The sequence below is a fragment of the Lithobates pipiens genome, unplaced genomic scaffold (genome assembly GCF_037356315.1).
Source record: "Lithobates pipiens isolate NorthernLeopardFrog02 unplaced genomic scaffold, aLitPip1_a1.2 Scaffold_19, whole genome shotgun sequence".
NCBI lineage: Eukaryota > Metazoa > Chordata > Amphibia > Anura > Ranidae > Lithobates > Lithobates pipiens.
Window position 1 is genome coordinate 580,308,939 of NW_027507764.1, and position 13,531 is coordinate 580,322,469.

General features: G+C 49.9%; 1 protein-coding gene across 10 annotated transcripts in view; it reads right to left on the reverse strand.

Annotated features, from left to right (window-relative positions):
* PLEC (plectin) overlaps nt 1-13,531 on the reverse strand; it is a 278,960-nt gene that overhangs the window by 87,253 nt on the left and 178,176 nt on the right. For 5 of the 10 annotated variants that reach the window (XM_077493420.1, XM_077493417.1, XM_077493419.1 and 2 more), the window contains one exon: nt 8,341-8,355. The exons of the other annotated variants lie outside the window; for them this stretch is intronic. In XM_077493420.1, coding sequence (XP_077349546.1) covers nt 8,341-8,355 — 15 coding nt within the window. The remainder of the gene's footprint in view (nt 1-8,340; nt 8,356-13,531) is intronic. 10 annotated transcript variants of the gene reach the window in all.

Sequence of the window (13,531 nt, forward strand, 5' to 3'; positions counted from 1 at the left end):
TGTAATTATATATATATTTTTTTTTTCCTCTCTTTTTTTTTAATTAAAATATATAATAAAGTATATTATTATAGTTTTAATTATATAAAAAATATATATTTTTTTTAATATACTAATATATATAAAAATAATAATATATAAAAAATATAATAATAATGTATACTTAATTACATATTTTAATAAAAAAAAAAAAAAGAAATATTATATATAATTTATATTAATAATATATATATATATATATATATATATATATATATATATATATATATATATATATATATATATATATATATATATATATATATATATTTTTTTTTTTTTTGTCACAGCAGAATCGGCTTCTGCTGATCTGCGGGTGCCGGCGAGTGGATGTCGGGAAGAGAGGCTGGATGGAGTTCTATAAAGAAGGCCGAGCTCCACCATGTCGGGGGCGGGGGGAATATGATGGATTTTCTTCTACACTTAGTAAAAGCACATTAGTACACAAAAACACTGGTTAGGCACACATTTAACCCTTTGATCGCCCCTAGATGTTAACCCCTTCCCAGCCAGTGTCACTAATACAGTGATCAGTACTAAAAAATATGCACTGTCACTGTACTGCCACTGGTTCCCACAAAGTGACAGTGCCCGAATGTCTACCGCAATATTGCAGTCCCGCTACAAGTGGCTGATCGCCGCCATTACTAATACAAAAATCTTTTATTACAAACTCCAGTATATATCCCATGATGCTATAACTTTTGCACAAACGACTCAATATGCATTCATAGGGATATTTGTTTTTTTTTTGTTTTTTACAAAAAAATATGTAGCAGAATATATTTTGGCCTGAATTGATAAAGAAATTAGATTTTTATTGGATATTTTTTATAGCAAAAAGTAAAAAAAAAATATATATTTTATTTTTTTAAATTGTCTTTTTTTGGTTTATAGCACAAAAAATAAAAACCACAGAGGTGATCAAATACCACCAAAAGAAAGTTCTATTTGAGGAGGGAAAAAAAAAAAAAAAAGGACATGGATTTTCTTTGGGTGCAGCACCGCACGACCACGCAATTGTCAGTTAAAGCGATGCAGTGGCGTATCGCAAAATAATGTCCTGGTCATGAAGGGGGGTAAATCTTCCGGAGGGCAAGTGGGTAGTGAGCCCAACTGCTGACAATCAGAATAACCTGCAGCTTAAAGTGATGGGTACGGGGTGTAGGGAGAAGGCGGGTTACCCAAGAAGGAAGGGGGGGCTATTACAGAAGCATCTGCACTTTGCCCACTGGGTGGAGGACTTGGCATGGGCTCTGGCAGAATGTAACCTTTCATCTGGAATACGGCGGAGACCTCGCCCAACACAATCGGTCAGTGTCAGCAGCGATAAGAGCCGCAGTCTGTAAACACCCAACTGGGATCAGATCCTGGAGAATCCATCCCTGGAGGCCCATGTCTACTAAGTGCCATTTCACCCCCCCCCCCAATTCCAAAGTTGGAGCTATGTTGGTCACCGCCCCACCCCCTAACCCCTCCAGGGCAGATCCAACAATGGCAGCCATTTACCCCGGTGACGGGCAGATGGTGCCCCCATGGTATTCTGAACGCCAGCATTGTGGAAGATTCCTGGCTGGCACCGGGCAGACTTTCCTGGCACCGGACTCACCTTCACAGGACGCCCACGGGGAGCCGCAGAACATTTACATAAAGGGCTCAATGTATTCCTGACCCCTCCCCCCCCCCATTGGCCAAATAAACACACCGTATGGAAGAAGTGAGCCGGAGCGGGTTGCTCTTCGCAGATCCCCTCTACATATTGAGCCCATGTGCTACGCAGCCTGCAAGTGTCCGACCGGTGACTCATTTTCCATAAGCCCCTCTACAATAACCTGGGGGGGGGGGGGCGCTCACCTCCTTCAATGACACCTTTGTTCCCAGAGCTACAAGCGTCTTTGTTAGGAAAACCGCGTGCCAAGCAGAACTGGGGAGCAATAAAAATTAAAGGGTCACTCCCCCTCTGGAAACTTTTCTGCCAACTCAGCAAAACATCTTTTTCTTAACCGCTTGCTTACCGGGCACCTACCCCCCCCCCCCCCCCCTTCTGCCCAGACCAATTTGCAGCTTTTAGTGCTCTCACTCTCTGAATGACAAATTGCGCAGTCATACAACACTGTACCCCAATTACATTTTTTCCCACAAATAGAGATTTCTTTTGGTGGTATTTGATCACCTCTTGGGGTTTTTTCTAAAAAAAAACAAGAAAATAAATAAAATTTAATTTAAAAAAAAGACCAACATTTAAAAAAAATTAAAAAAATAAAAATAAAAAAAAGCACTAATAGGCGGCACTTGTGGGCACCGATAGGCTGCACTAAGGGGGCACTGATTGGGCACTAATAGACAGCACTGGTGGGCACTGATAGGCTGCATGGATGGGCACTGATAAGGTGGCACTGATTGGGGACTAATAGGCAGCACTGGTGGGTACTGATGGGTGGCACTAGTGGGCACTAAGACAGCATTGTTGGCACTGATTGGCACTAATAGGCAGCACTGATGGGCATTAATAGGCGGCACTGATGGGCACTGATAGGTGGCACTGAGAGGTGGTATTGGTGGGCACAGATGAGGCGGCTTTGCCTCTTCCTCTTCGGGACCGATGTCGCTTGCACTGAAGCTGGTGATCGGCTTTTTTTCTCCTCGTGCCATCAGCGTATAGTCATATTATAGGGGCCAATTTGGAATAGGGGCCAATTTGGAAAAGGTGCCAACCAGCCATTTCTTCGGAACGTAGAAGGAAACCCCCTCACACAAGAGACCATGCAAACTCCATGCAGATGCGGTCCTGCTTAGTATTTGCACCAGGACCCCCGTGTTGCAAGTAGGAAGTGCCAACTACTAAGCCAACAACCGGGCTGCCCATTCTGCCCCCATTATGATCGTTTAGGCCGGTGCTTGTCAACATATGAGGTAAGGGGGTCTCAGTTGCAGGCCCTGGGCCCTGACAGCAAAGGACCACACATAATGTTCGATATATGTAATGCTGGAGAGGAGTGTCAGAGACGGCAGACCCAATAGAGGAGATGAGGGTCGGAGAGTGAGGACGGGATTGCTGGTGAGGGAGATGCAGCAGAAGACAATACAAAACTGTGAAGATGTAACATGAGGATAGTAGAAATCAATAATATTACCCTCATCAATGTTCCCACTACAGACTGAGGAGATCGGAGGGCCGCACATCAGATACCAAAAAGGGCCACAGGTTGGGCATCAGGGGTTTAGACAGCATTAGTGTCGGGGAGGGGGTGGGGCATTTCATAGCTGCCTGCAGAAAGAGTTACAGTGACCCCAATGGATCCTGTTTGTTTAAGTGGTAGCATTTCCAAGAGAAACACCAAATGGAGAATTTTAGTGCCGAAACCGAAAATGCAGGAGGTTTTCGGCCAAAAACCAAAACCGAAAATGCCCTTTTTTTTTTTTAATATATATTTTTATATAGAATTGTATTTTATTTGACTTTTTATCAATATCATGAATTTAAATAAATATGAATTTATGGTCGGCCATGATCGGCACCTTTAGCGCAAGAAAGGCTCAAGAAAAACGTATCCCTTTAAATTCTATGTAGGTCTTCACTCTGGTCTTGCTTGCTGCATTTTTGGTCAGAAAAAACAAAACCAAAAAAAACCAAAAAAAAAAAAAAAAAAAAAAACACAACACACCTCCTTGTTCTAATGCATTAAAACGCAGCAAGAACGCATCAATAGCGCACCTGTGGTAAGCTTTTGATGTTGTTTTTGAGTCACGTGACCTATGAAAAACACACCACAAGCACAGTAAAATCGTGGTAAAATAGCAGCAAAGTCGCACTGATTTTTAGCGCCATTATCGGCATCTTTTTCTTCATCTGCAAAATGGCAAAAACACCATTTTCGGCTGCCGAAATTTCTGCACATCTCCAATTCTTTTTTTTTTTTTAAAGCGCAATTTCAGCACAATTTGGAAAAGTCTTCTTTCTTCCAGATCTGTGCGGTAATCCAGTGTGAGACTTCCTGTAATAAAGACCGCTCACTGCTGCCCCCTCTCCTTGTGCAGAGGGACTGGTCTTGTCTCCCCTCCTTCCTGCAGGCAGCCTGTAGTGGGTGGAGCTCAGCCTGTAGTGGGTGGAGCTTCCTGGGTTCCTCCCACAGCTCTGTCCACATCTCCGCCCCCTCCTGTAGGTTTCTGCAGGCAGCCTGTAGTGGGTGGAGCTTCCTGGGTTCCTCCCACAGCTCTGCTCTCATCTCTGCCCCTCCAGTAGTTTTCTGCAGTGGGTGGAGCTTCCTGGGTCCCTCCCACAGTTCTGCTCTCTCCCCTAGTGCAGGGGGACTGGTCTTGTCTCCACCCCTTCCTGTAGTTTTCTGCAGTCAGCCTGTAGTGGGTGGAGCTTTCTGGGTTCCTCCCACAGCTCTGCTCTCATCTCCGCCCCCTCCTGTAGGTTTCTGCAGGAAGCCTGTAGTGGGTGGAGCTTTCTGGGTTCCTCCCACAGCTCTGCTCTCGTCTCTGCCCCTCCTGTAGTTTTCTGCAGTGGGTGGAGCTTCCTGGGTCCCTCCCACAGCTCTGCTCCCTCCCCTTGTGCAGAGGGACTCGTCTCGTCTCCACGCCCACTACTGTAGTTTTCTGTAGTGGGTGGAGTCTGCAGAGTCCCTCCCACCAGCTCTGCACAGGTTATGTTCGGCACCGTGATGATGTCACTGCTACTCTTACAAGGTAATATCTGGGTTTGTAAAAGGCATTTGATGCTCACAAAGTGGATTTATACAATTTGTGGCTGTTGAGAAATAGATTTAAGTTCCTGCCTGGCTTTACATTTCTTTTTTTTTTTATACTTTGATTAAAAAAAATAAAACCCCGGGAAAAGGGAACGCCCCAAATTTTTTCAATCTGCATCCAGAGTCGGGCTGCTGAGGTTCAATTTCAATCCAATCAGGTTCAAAGTCTGCAAGGAGAGGACCGAATGTTGGATTGTGATTGGTTAGTGAGAAGTATATAAAGGATCTGATTGGGGCATATAGAATGCAGACTTCATGTGGCTGTAAAAAGGGAGCTGCAGATGATCAGACGGAGGGATGTGTCGGGCTTGTACCAGTATAAACATGTATGCCGTGTTGTAGAGGAGGAAGGCAATATGGACGGCATCATCTTAACTCAGGATCTCCCCTCCATCCTAGAGATGTCCCCCAGACAATCCAGCTGGTGGACTGCGGTCAGATCTGGCCGATCGCCATCCTGTCCTCTGTACAGCCGGCTCTGCATCTCTCCACAGCCCCAACAAACTCACTTCAAAGGGAAACGTCTGCTAATAAACCTAATGTAATGTTATGGAGTCAATGTGATGAGAATGGCGGCTCTATCTGCTGACACGACGCGCACACAATGCTCCGTCTGTTGTGAAAAAATGCCAACAAAACCCATGAAATCCGCCGTGTCCGAATCCAGGGCGGGCCGCGACACCCGGGAACATGACTGAGGAATGAAGAACAAGAGGTATAAAAAGGGGAGAACCCGGACAGAGACCCCGCTGCAAGGGGAGCACCCGCCGACTGAGCCCCCGTGTGCAAGGGGAGCACCCGCCGACTGAGACCCCGCTGCAAGGGGAGCACCCGCCGACTGAGACCCCGCTGCAAGGGGAGCACTCTGAAAGGGATCCTGTTATAAAGAGGAACTCTTCCTGTGAGCTAAACGGAAACCTGAAACAATGTCATCAGTCTTCCCAGCTTGCCAACTAGAAAACACCTCCTATATAATGGATAAGAGGAGAGATGGAGGTGTTTGAAGTCCAATGACAATATTTGTTGTCACTTTGGGACAGGAAGTGTGTTACTGGCAGGATCACCAGGTTAAAAAAAAAAGTAAAAAAAAAAAAAAAAACGAAAGCAGCCATCACATCTGGCAAGCTGCAATATTTTTGGGCCGGGGTTTTATATACTTTAAACAAAAAAGATTGAGGAAAAGTCTTTGGGCTGACATTGACCACCTTCTATGGAAAATGCTAGATGCCTGGCTATCACGGGGGATTTCCTGGAGGGAACGCCTTCTGATTCACAAGCATGCAGCCAGCGAAGTCGGATACATTTATTCTGGATTAGCGAGAATCAGGAGGAGGACTGGAAATGTTGGGACATACAATCCCAAAACTCCTGGAGAGTAAGACGGGGAATTGTCTCCAATGAGGATCAGGATGGTGTGACAATGAAGGGGGGGGGGGGGGGGAGGGGGTCATACCTGACAATGGGATTTCCCTCTAGGGGAGCAGACGGTGATCAGTGGAGGATGTGGGTGCGGCTCGCCCCCAATGTGGGGATTATAGACTCCATACCCGCAGGTATTTCCATTATACATAATTCAGAGATGGCCGGGGGGGGGGGGGGGGAGATGGAGGGACAGCTGCGCCATACAATCAGCCTGACAGGATGAGGACATGCATCTGTCACATCCGCCCCGTCCGATACCACATGGGAAGAGTCCCGACAGGTGGAGGATGAACATGTACGACCCGCATTGTACACGGTATGGAGGCCGCAGATCTGGTGTAATGGCAGACAATTCATTAGGGACAGCAAACCAAATACAAGTTAAGACGCAAAATATCGCGCGTTACCGCACTGCGGAAATGTATATGGGCCCCTAATCTTAGATCCCCAAAACTAAAATAAAAAAAGTGTCAGTTAGCTTGACTATGAATGGGTCGTTTGACAGCAGGGTTTGAGGACTAGGAATGCACAGAGGTGCTGTAATGTTATTCATCATAAATATGCCAAATTCTGTCCAATCCAGCTTCAGAAAAGCGTACAGGTGATATTAAAGTGGGATTTGGGGGGGGTGGGTAGGAGCATGGGGATGAGGCAGTGCACATAGGAGACAAACCCATAATGTCTATCCTCCCACCCCTGGACCTGCTTTATAGTAATAATTCCTGGTTACCAGCCCAACAGAGGAGTGCACGGGCCCCGATACCAGCCCCACAGAGGGGTGCACAGGCCCCCCCCGATACCAGCCCCACAGAGATGTGCCCAGCCCCCCGATACCGGCCCCACAAAGGGGTGCACAGGCCCCCCCCATACCGGCCCCACAAAGGGGTGCACGGCACCACAGAGATGTGCTCAGGCCCCCGATACCGGCCCCACAGAGGGGTGCACAGGCCCCAATACTGGCCCCACAGAGGGGTGCACGGCACCACAGAGATGTGCTCAGGCCCCCGATACCGGCCCCACAGAGGGGTGCACAGGCCCCGATACCGGCCCCACAGAGGGGTGCACAGGCCCCGATACCGGCCCCACAGAGGGGTGCACAGGCCCCGATACCGGCCCCACAGAGGGGTGCACAGGCCCCGATACCGGCCCCACAGAGGGGTGCACAGGCCCCGATACCGGCCCCACAGAGGGGTGCACAGGCCCCGATACCGGCCCCACAGAGGGGTGCACAGGCCCGGATAACGGCCCCACAGAGGGGTGCACAGGCCCCGATACTGGCCCCACAGAGGGGTGCACAGGCCCCGATACTGGCCCCACAGAGATGTGCTCAGGCCCCAATACCAGCCCCACAGAGGGGTGCTCAGGCCCCAATACCAGCCCCACAGAGGGGTGCACAGGCCCCCCCCCATACTGCCCTCAAAGAGGGGTGCACAGGCCCCCCCCATACTGCCCTCAAAGAGGGGTGCACAGGCCCCCCCCATACTGCCCTCACAGAGGGGTGCACAGGCCCCCCCCCATACCGGCCCTGCAGAGGGGTGCACGGGCTCAGATACCAGCCCCACAGAGGTTACACAGCCCCACATACCGGCCCCACAGAGGGGTGCACAGGCCCCCCATACCGGCCCCACAGAGGGGTATGAATAATGGAGTGAATTCTGATATTTCCAGGAAAATTCATAAAACAATTTCTTTTCAGTGTGACACGGCATCAGAACTACTCCTTACCCCCATCTGCCGGATCTGGTGACCCCCCTAAACTCAAACAGCCAATTTCCTGGATTACAGCTCCTCTTTAAATCTCCATATACACAGATCACTGGAAGGAAGTACACAGCATGCCAAGCAAGCCTCATGGCACCTTCTATTATTCACAGCGGAAAATGATTCTGTGCAAAAAGCTGCAAAAATAACTCGGAGTGTTTGATGTCTGCCGAGCACACATGACGTCATCACAGATGGAGATTACCTGTCATGCAATGTATTGTCAGTCACACACCACATCACAAGCCATGCACCAACCGGGTTATTATAGACACACAGGACCCAGAGTGATGCCCACCACAGCCTGGCAGTGTTATTAGAAGGCAGGAGATGGAACAGCCAGGAGAAAAGATGGAAGACCTACCTCTGCTCTCCAGTGCTGCAGAGCCGTCAGGAGAGACCGGAGGATAAAGGGCAGCAGAACAGGAAGGACAGAAAAGGCAGGGGGAGGGGGAATGGAGGGGAAAAAAGGGCAGGGGGAAAAAAAAGGGCAGGGGAGGGGGAAACCGGGAAGGGCAGGGCGGGAGAGGGGGGGGGGAGAAAGGGCAGGGGAGATGGGGGGGGGGGGTGGAGGGGAAAAAAAAAGGGCAGGAGGAGGAGTTGGGGGGGGGGGGTGGAGGGGGAATGGGGGTGGAAAGGGCAGGAGAGGGGAAGAGGGGGGATAGGGGGAATATGGGGAATGGAGAGGGGAGAGGGAAAATGGGAGGGGAGGGGGGAATGGAGGGCAGTAGAGGGGGAATGGAGGGGAAAAAAGGGCAGGGGGGTGGAGGGGGAATAGGGGGAAAGAGGGGGGAATGGAAAGAGAGGGGGGAATGGAAAGAGAGGGGGGAATGGAAAGAGAGGGGGGAATGGAAAGAGAGGGGGGAATGGAAAGAGAGGGGAGTGGAAAAAGGGGCAGGAGAGGGGGAATGGAGGGGGAAAAAAAAAGGGCAGGAGAGGGGGAATGGAGGGGAAAAAAAGGGCAGGAGGAAAAAGGGCAGGAGGGGGGAAAAAGGGGCAGGAGGGGGGAAAAAGGGCAGGGGGAATGGCAAAAAGGGATGCAGAGATGGGAAGGGGAACGGAGGACAGGCAGAAGAGATAGGAAGGGGAGGATAGTTGGATGATGACATTGGATATAAGAAAGAGTGAAGAGAGGGAGGATGAAAGGTGGGAAAGGAGTACAACAAAGACGAAGAAGATAACACATAACAAAAGGAAAAAGAAAGGAAGCATTAAAAGATAAAAGGATAGGATTACATTTGTCTCAAATAAAAATTGCACAACAACTTCATCTGCTCACACTATGGACTACTGAGCCCACCATATTATCTGGTATAGCCCATGTCCTGGATAAATAAAATATTATATCATACAAGGGCAAGGACACGTAGAATACATGGCATGGACCTTGGTTCGGGAATGAAGTAACAGATGGGAGTAGCAGGTATAAATTCTTCCACTGCAAATTGGTGATAAAGTGGTCGGTGAGTAACCAGAGAACTCTGGAGCCGGAGGACAATGAACCAATAAATCACTTTTACCAGCAGCCATAAAAATTCCAGCATTTGCAGTGGAGGCCTTTGCCTCCCACACCTGCACCCATGTCCCAAGAAGAGGGCAAGGTGGAGGCTGACAACTACGAGGGGGATCTCCATGTACATATACAAAAGGTCAGCAGAACCACAATACATGTATGAACCGTATACAACTACACAGAGCCCTGGAGGAGCCTCCAAAAAGGGGGGACATCGCTGTCTACTTCTACAATGATCATTGAAAGTATTTTATTATCTAGGGGAACTATTATTTGCTTCGGAGGGTGGAGGCAGAAGATGAAATGCATTTCCGAAGGGGTGATCCATACAATGGTGGGATCACTCCCAACTCTCACATGGACATGAATGGGCTCCTTATAAATAGCCCAGCAGTCTTCAGAATGGTGCCGTTAATCCCGCAGGCCTCGCTGACCCACCCAGCGATTATTATTAACTGGCAGAGGGCATGTTTTTTAGGTCCACCAACAACAAGAGAACCGCTGTTTCTTCAGCTAAATGCAGCTCAAATAAGTGATAGTTAAGCAGGATAGCAATAAACATATTTGGTACAGCAGATAAACGAGAGTCTGGGTTCACTGATACACCATACCTAGGTCTGAGTTCGCTGGTACAACATGCGTGGAGCTAGTAAGTTGCTGTACATCGGACCTACCACCATTCAAAAAAAAAAAAAATCCCCAATGTGCCTGCATGTTGCCAATTTAAAGTCTGCCGGTGGTTGTTACTTTGGATAACCTTGGGGTATCAGGGGTAACCTGACCAGCTATTGGAGTTATAATGGGCACTTTTCCCTTGAGGTTACAGGGACACCATACATAGCTCTTGGAAATACGAGGGACACCACACCTAGCCCTTGGATGACAGGGACACAATATTGAGACCTTGGGGTTTCCATACCTAGCATTTGGCTCACCGGTACACCATAACTAGGTCCAGGTTCACCAGTCCACCAAACCTAGAGTTGGGTTCACCAATGCTGTACATCAGGAATCTTCAAACTACGGCTCTCCAGCTGTTGCGGAACTACACATCCCATGAGGCATTGTAAAACTCTGACATTTACAGACATGACTGGGCATGATGGGAATTGGAGTCCGTGAACAACTGGAAGGCCGTAGTTTGAAGACCCCTGCTGTATATCATAACTACCAATATTCACAACGGAAATCCCAACTACGCTTGTGTGTTACCAATTTAAAGTCTGCCAGTGGTTGTCACTTTGAATAACCTTGGGGAAACAGGGGTAAGCATATCCGATAGCTCTTAAAGTTATGTAGACACCATACTCAGCTCTTGGCGTTCTAGTGGTCACCATACCCTTTTCCTGAGGTTACAGGGACACCATACAATGCCCTTGGGTAACAGGGGGTCTCAATACCTCGCTCTTGAGGTTATGGAGACACCATGTCTAGCCCTTGGAGTTATGGGAATCACTATACCTAGTCCTTGGGATTCCAGGGGCGCTATACCTACCTACCTTACAGTGACACAATAGTTAGCCCTTGAGGTTTATGGGACACCATATCTAGCCCTTGGCTTTTGGGGATACAGGGACACAATACCTAGCCCTTGGGAATAAAGAGACACCATAAGTAGCCCTTGGGGATATGTGGACGCCATACGTAGCCCTTGGGGGTTGGGGGGGGGGCACACCAAACAGTTGTTACATAGGCAAAAATATCTAATCCTTGGGGTTACAGGGATACCATATTTAGCTTTCGGCGTGAAAGGGACAACATGCCTAGCCCTTGAGGATACAGGGACACAATACCTAGCCCTTGAGGATATGGAGACACCTTATGTAGCCCTTAGGAGTTATGGGGAACACCCTACCAGGCCCTTGGGGATCACTGGGGAACACCCTACCAGGCCCTTGGGGATCACAGGGGAACACCCTACCAGGCCCTTGGGGATCACAGGGGAACACCCTACCAGGCCCTTGGGGATCACAGGGGAACACCCTACCAGGCCCTTGGGGATCACAGGGGAACACCCTACCAGGCCCTTGGGGATCACAGGGGAACACCCTACCAGGCCCTTGGGGATCACAGGGGAACACCCTACCAGGCCCTTGGGGATCACAGGGGAACACCCTACCAGGCCCTTGGGGATCACAGGGGAACACCCTACCAGGCCCTTGGGGATCACAGGGGAACACCCTACCAGGCCCTTGGGGATCACAGGGGAACACCCTACCAGGCCCTTGGGGATCACAGGGGAACACCCTACCAGGCCCTTGGGGATCACAGGGGAACACCCTACCAGGCCCTTGGGGATCACAGGGGAACACCCTACCAGGCCCTTGGGGATCACAGGGGAACACCCTACCAGGCCCTTGGGGATCACAGGGGAACACCCTACCAGGCCCTTGGGGATCACAGGGGAACACCCTACCAGGCCCTTGGGGATCACAGGGGAACACCCTACCAGGCCCTTGGGGATCACAGGGGAACACCCTACCAGGCCCTTGGGGATCACAGGGGAACACCCTACCAGGCCCTTGGGGATCACAGGGGAACACCCTACCAGGCCCTTGGGGATCACAGGGGAACACCCTACCAGGCCCTTGGGGATCACAGGGGAACACCCTACCAGGCCCTTGGGGATCACAGGGGAACACCCTACCAGGCCCTTGGGGATCACAGGGGAACACCCTACCAGGCCCTTGGGGATCACAGGGGAACACCCTACCAGGCCCTTGGGGATCACAGGGGAACACCCTACCAGGCCCTTGGGGATCACAGGGGAACACCCTACCAGGCCCTTGGGGATCACAGGGGAACACCCTACCAGGCCCTTGGGGATCACAGGGGAACACCCTACCAGGCCCTTGGGGATCACAGGGGAACACCCTACCAGGCCCTTGGGGATCACAGGGGGAACACCCTACCAGGCCCTTGGGGATCACAGGGGGAACACCCTACCAGGCCCTTGGGGATCACAGGGGAACACCCTACCAGGCCCTTGGGGAATCACAGGGATACCATCACTTGCATTTAGCAGGACTCAGGAATAAAAAATTTTGTAGACAAACCAATGATATCCTGGTTTTCCACCTTTAAGTATAATCCCAAAGAGTTTCCCAACCATCTTCTCCCAGAGTCCGATAGCTATTTATAGAAGGTACACTACATATCGCTATGCGCTCTATATGGGAATAAGAAGATCTGGGAATTCTAGGTCAGCTCTGTTGGAAATGAGGTTTGGGAAGTACTCGGGCCACATTCCAGACAGAAGTCCTGGGAGCAGTTGGGAGATTCTCACATGTGTTTCCAGGCCGGCTGCCGAGACAATGAAAGGCGAAGAGGCCGTACAACACGCAAAACACTGGAAGGATTCTGATGGGAAAGGGCACTGAGTGGGTGTCAGACTTCTCCTAACCCTTTCACTGAAGCACAGAAGGGAGTACACAGGGCTGCTGCCATTCAACTATCCCTGGCCCGCAGAGCTGACGATCTAGTCATTCTTGCAGTGTAACGGTTATAGGAAGGAGCTGCAATGGTGTCAAAGGCTCTCTGGTAGCATATTAACAATGTGCAGGAGTAGAGCCAAGAATGACACTGTAGCTCTGTGATTCAGCGGCTGGGAAGACCTATGCTATGGGAGACCCCCGGCTGTCAGACAGGAAGATGGCGACCACAAGACTTCCTTCTGGTGATAGTCATTGAATGTCAGAGGAACGGGAGCCAGAGCTGAGGACATGCTCAGGAATTTGCAGCGAGGGAAGTAATCACGCTGAGACACTGAGGCACACCCAGATAATGTGTGTCAGAGCGCACAGATCTCTGCACGGTGGTCTGATTCATACTGGGGCGTCCTACGCCGAGCCGGAACCCCTAAGTCACAGCTACAACCCTCTACCCACCCACCACCTTCTACCGACTCAACAGCCACCCGTCTCAATGTCTAAAGACCTACTCCACCCAAAAGTGAATTTGAGGGGTGGGGGGCCCCCCCAACTACTGACATATTGCAGGTCTTGGAGATAATAGCCATCACAACATCCCCCTTCATCTCTAT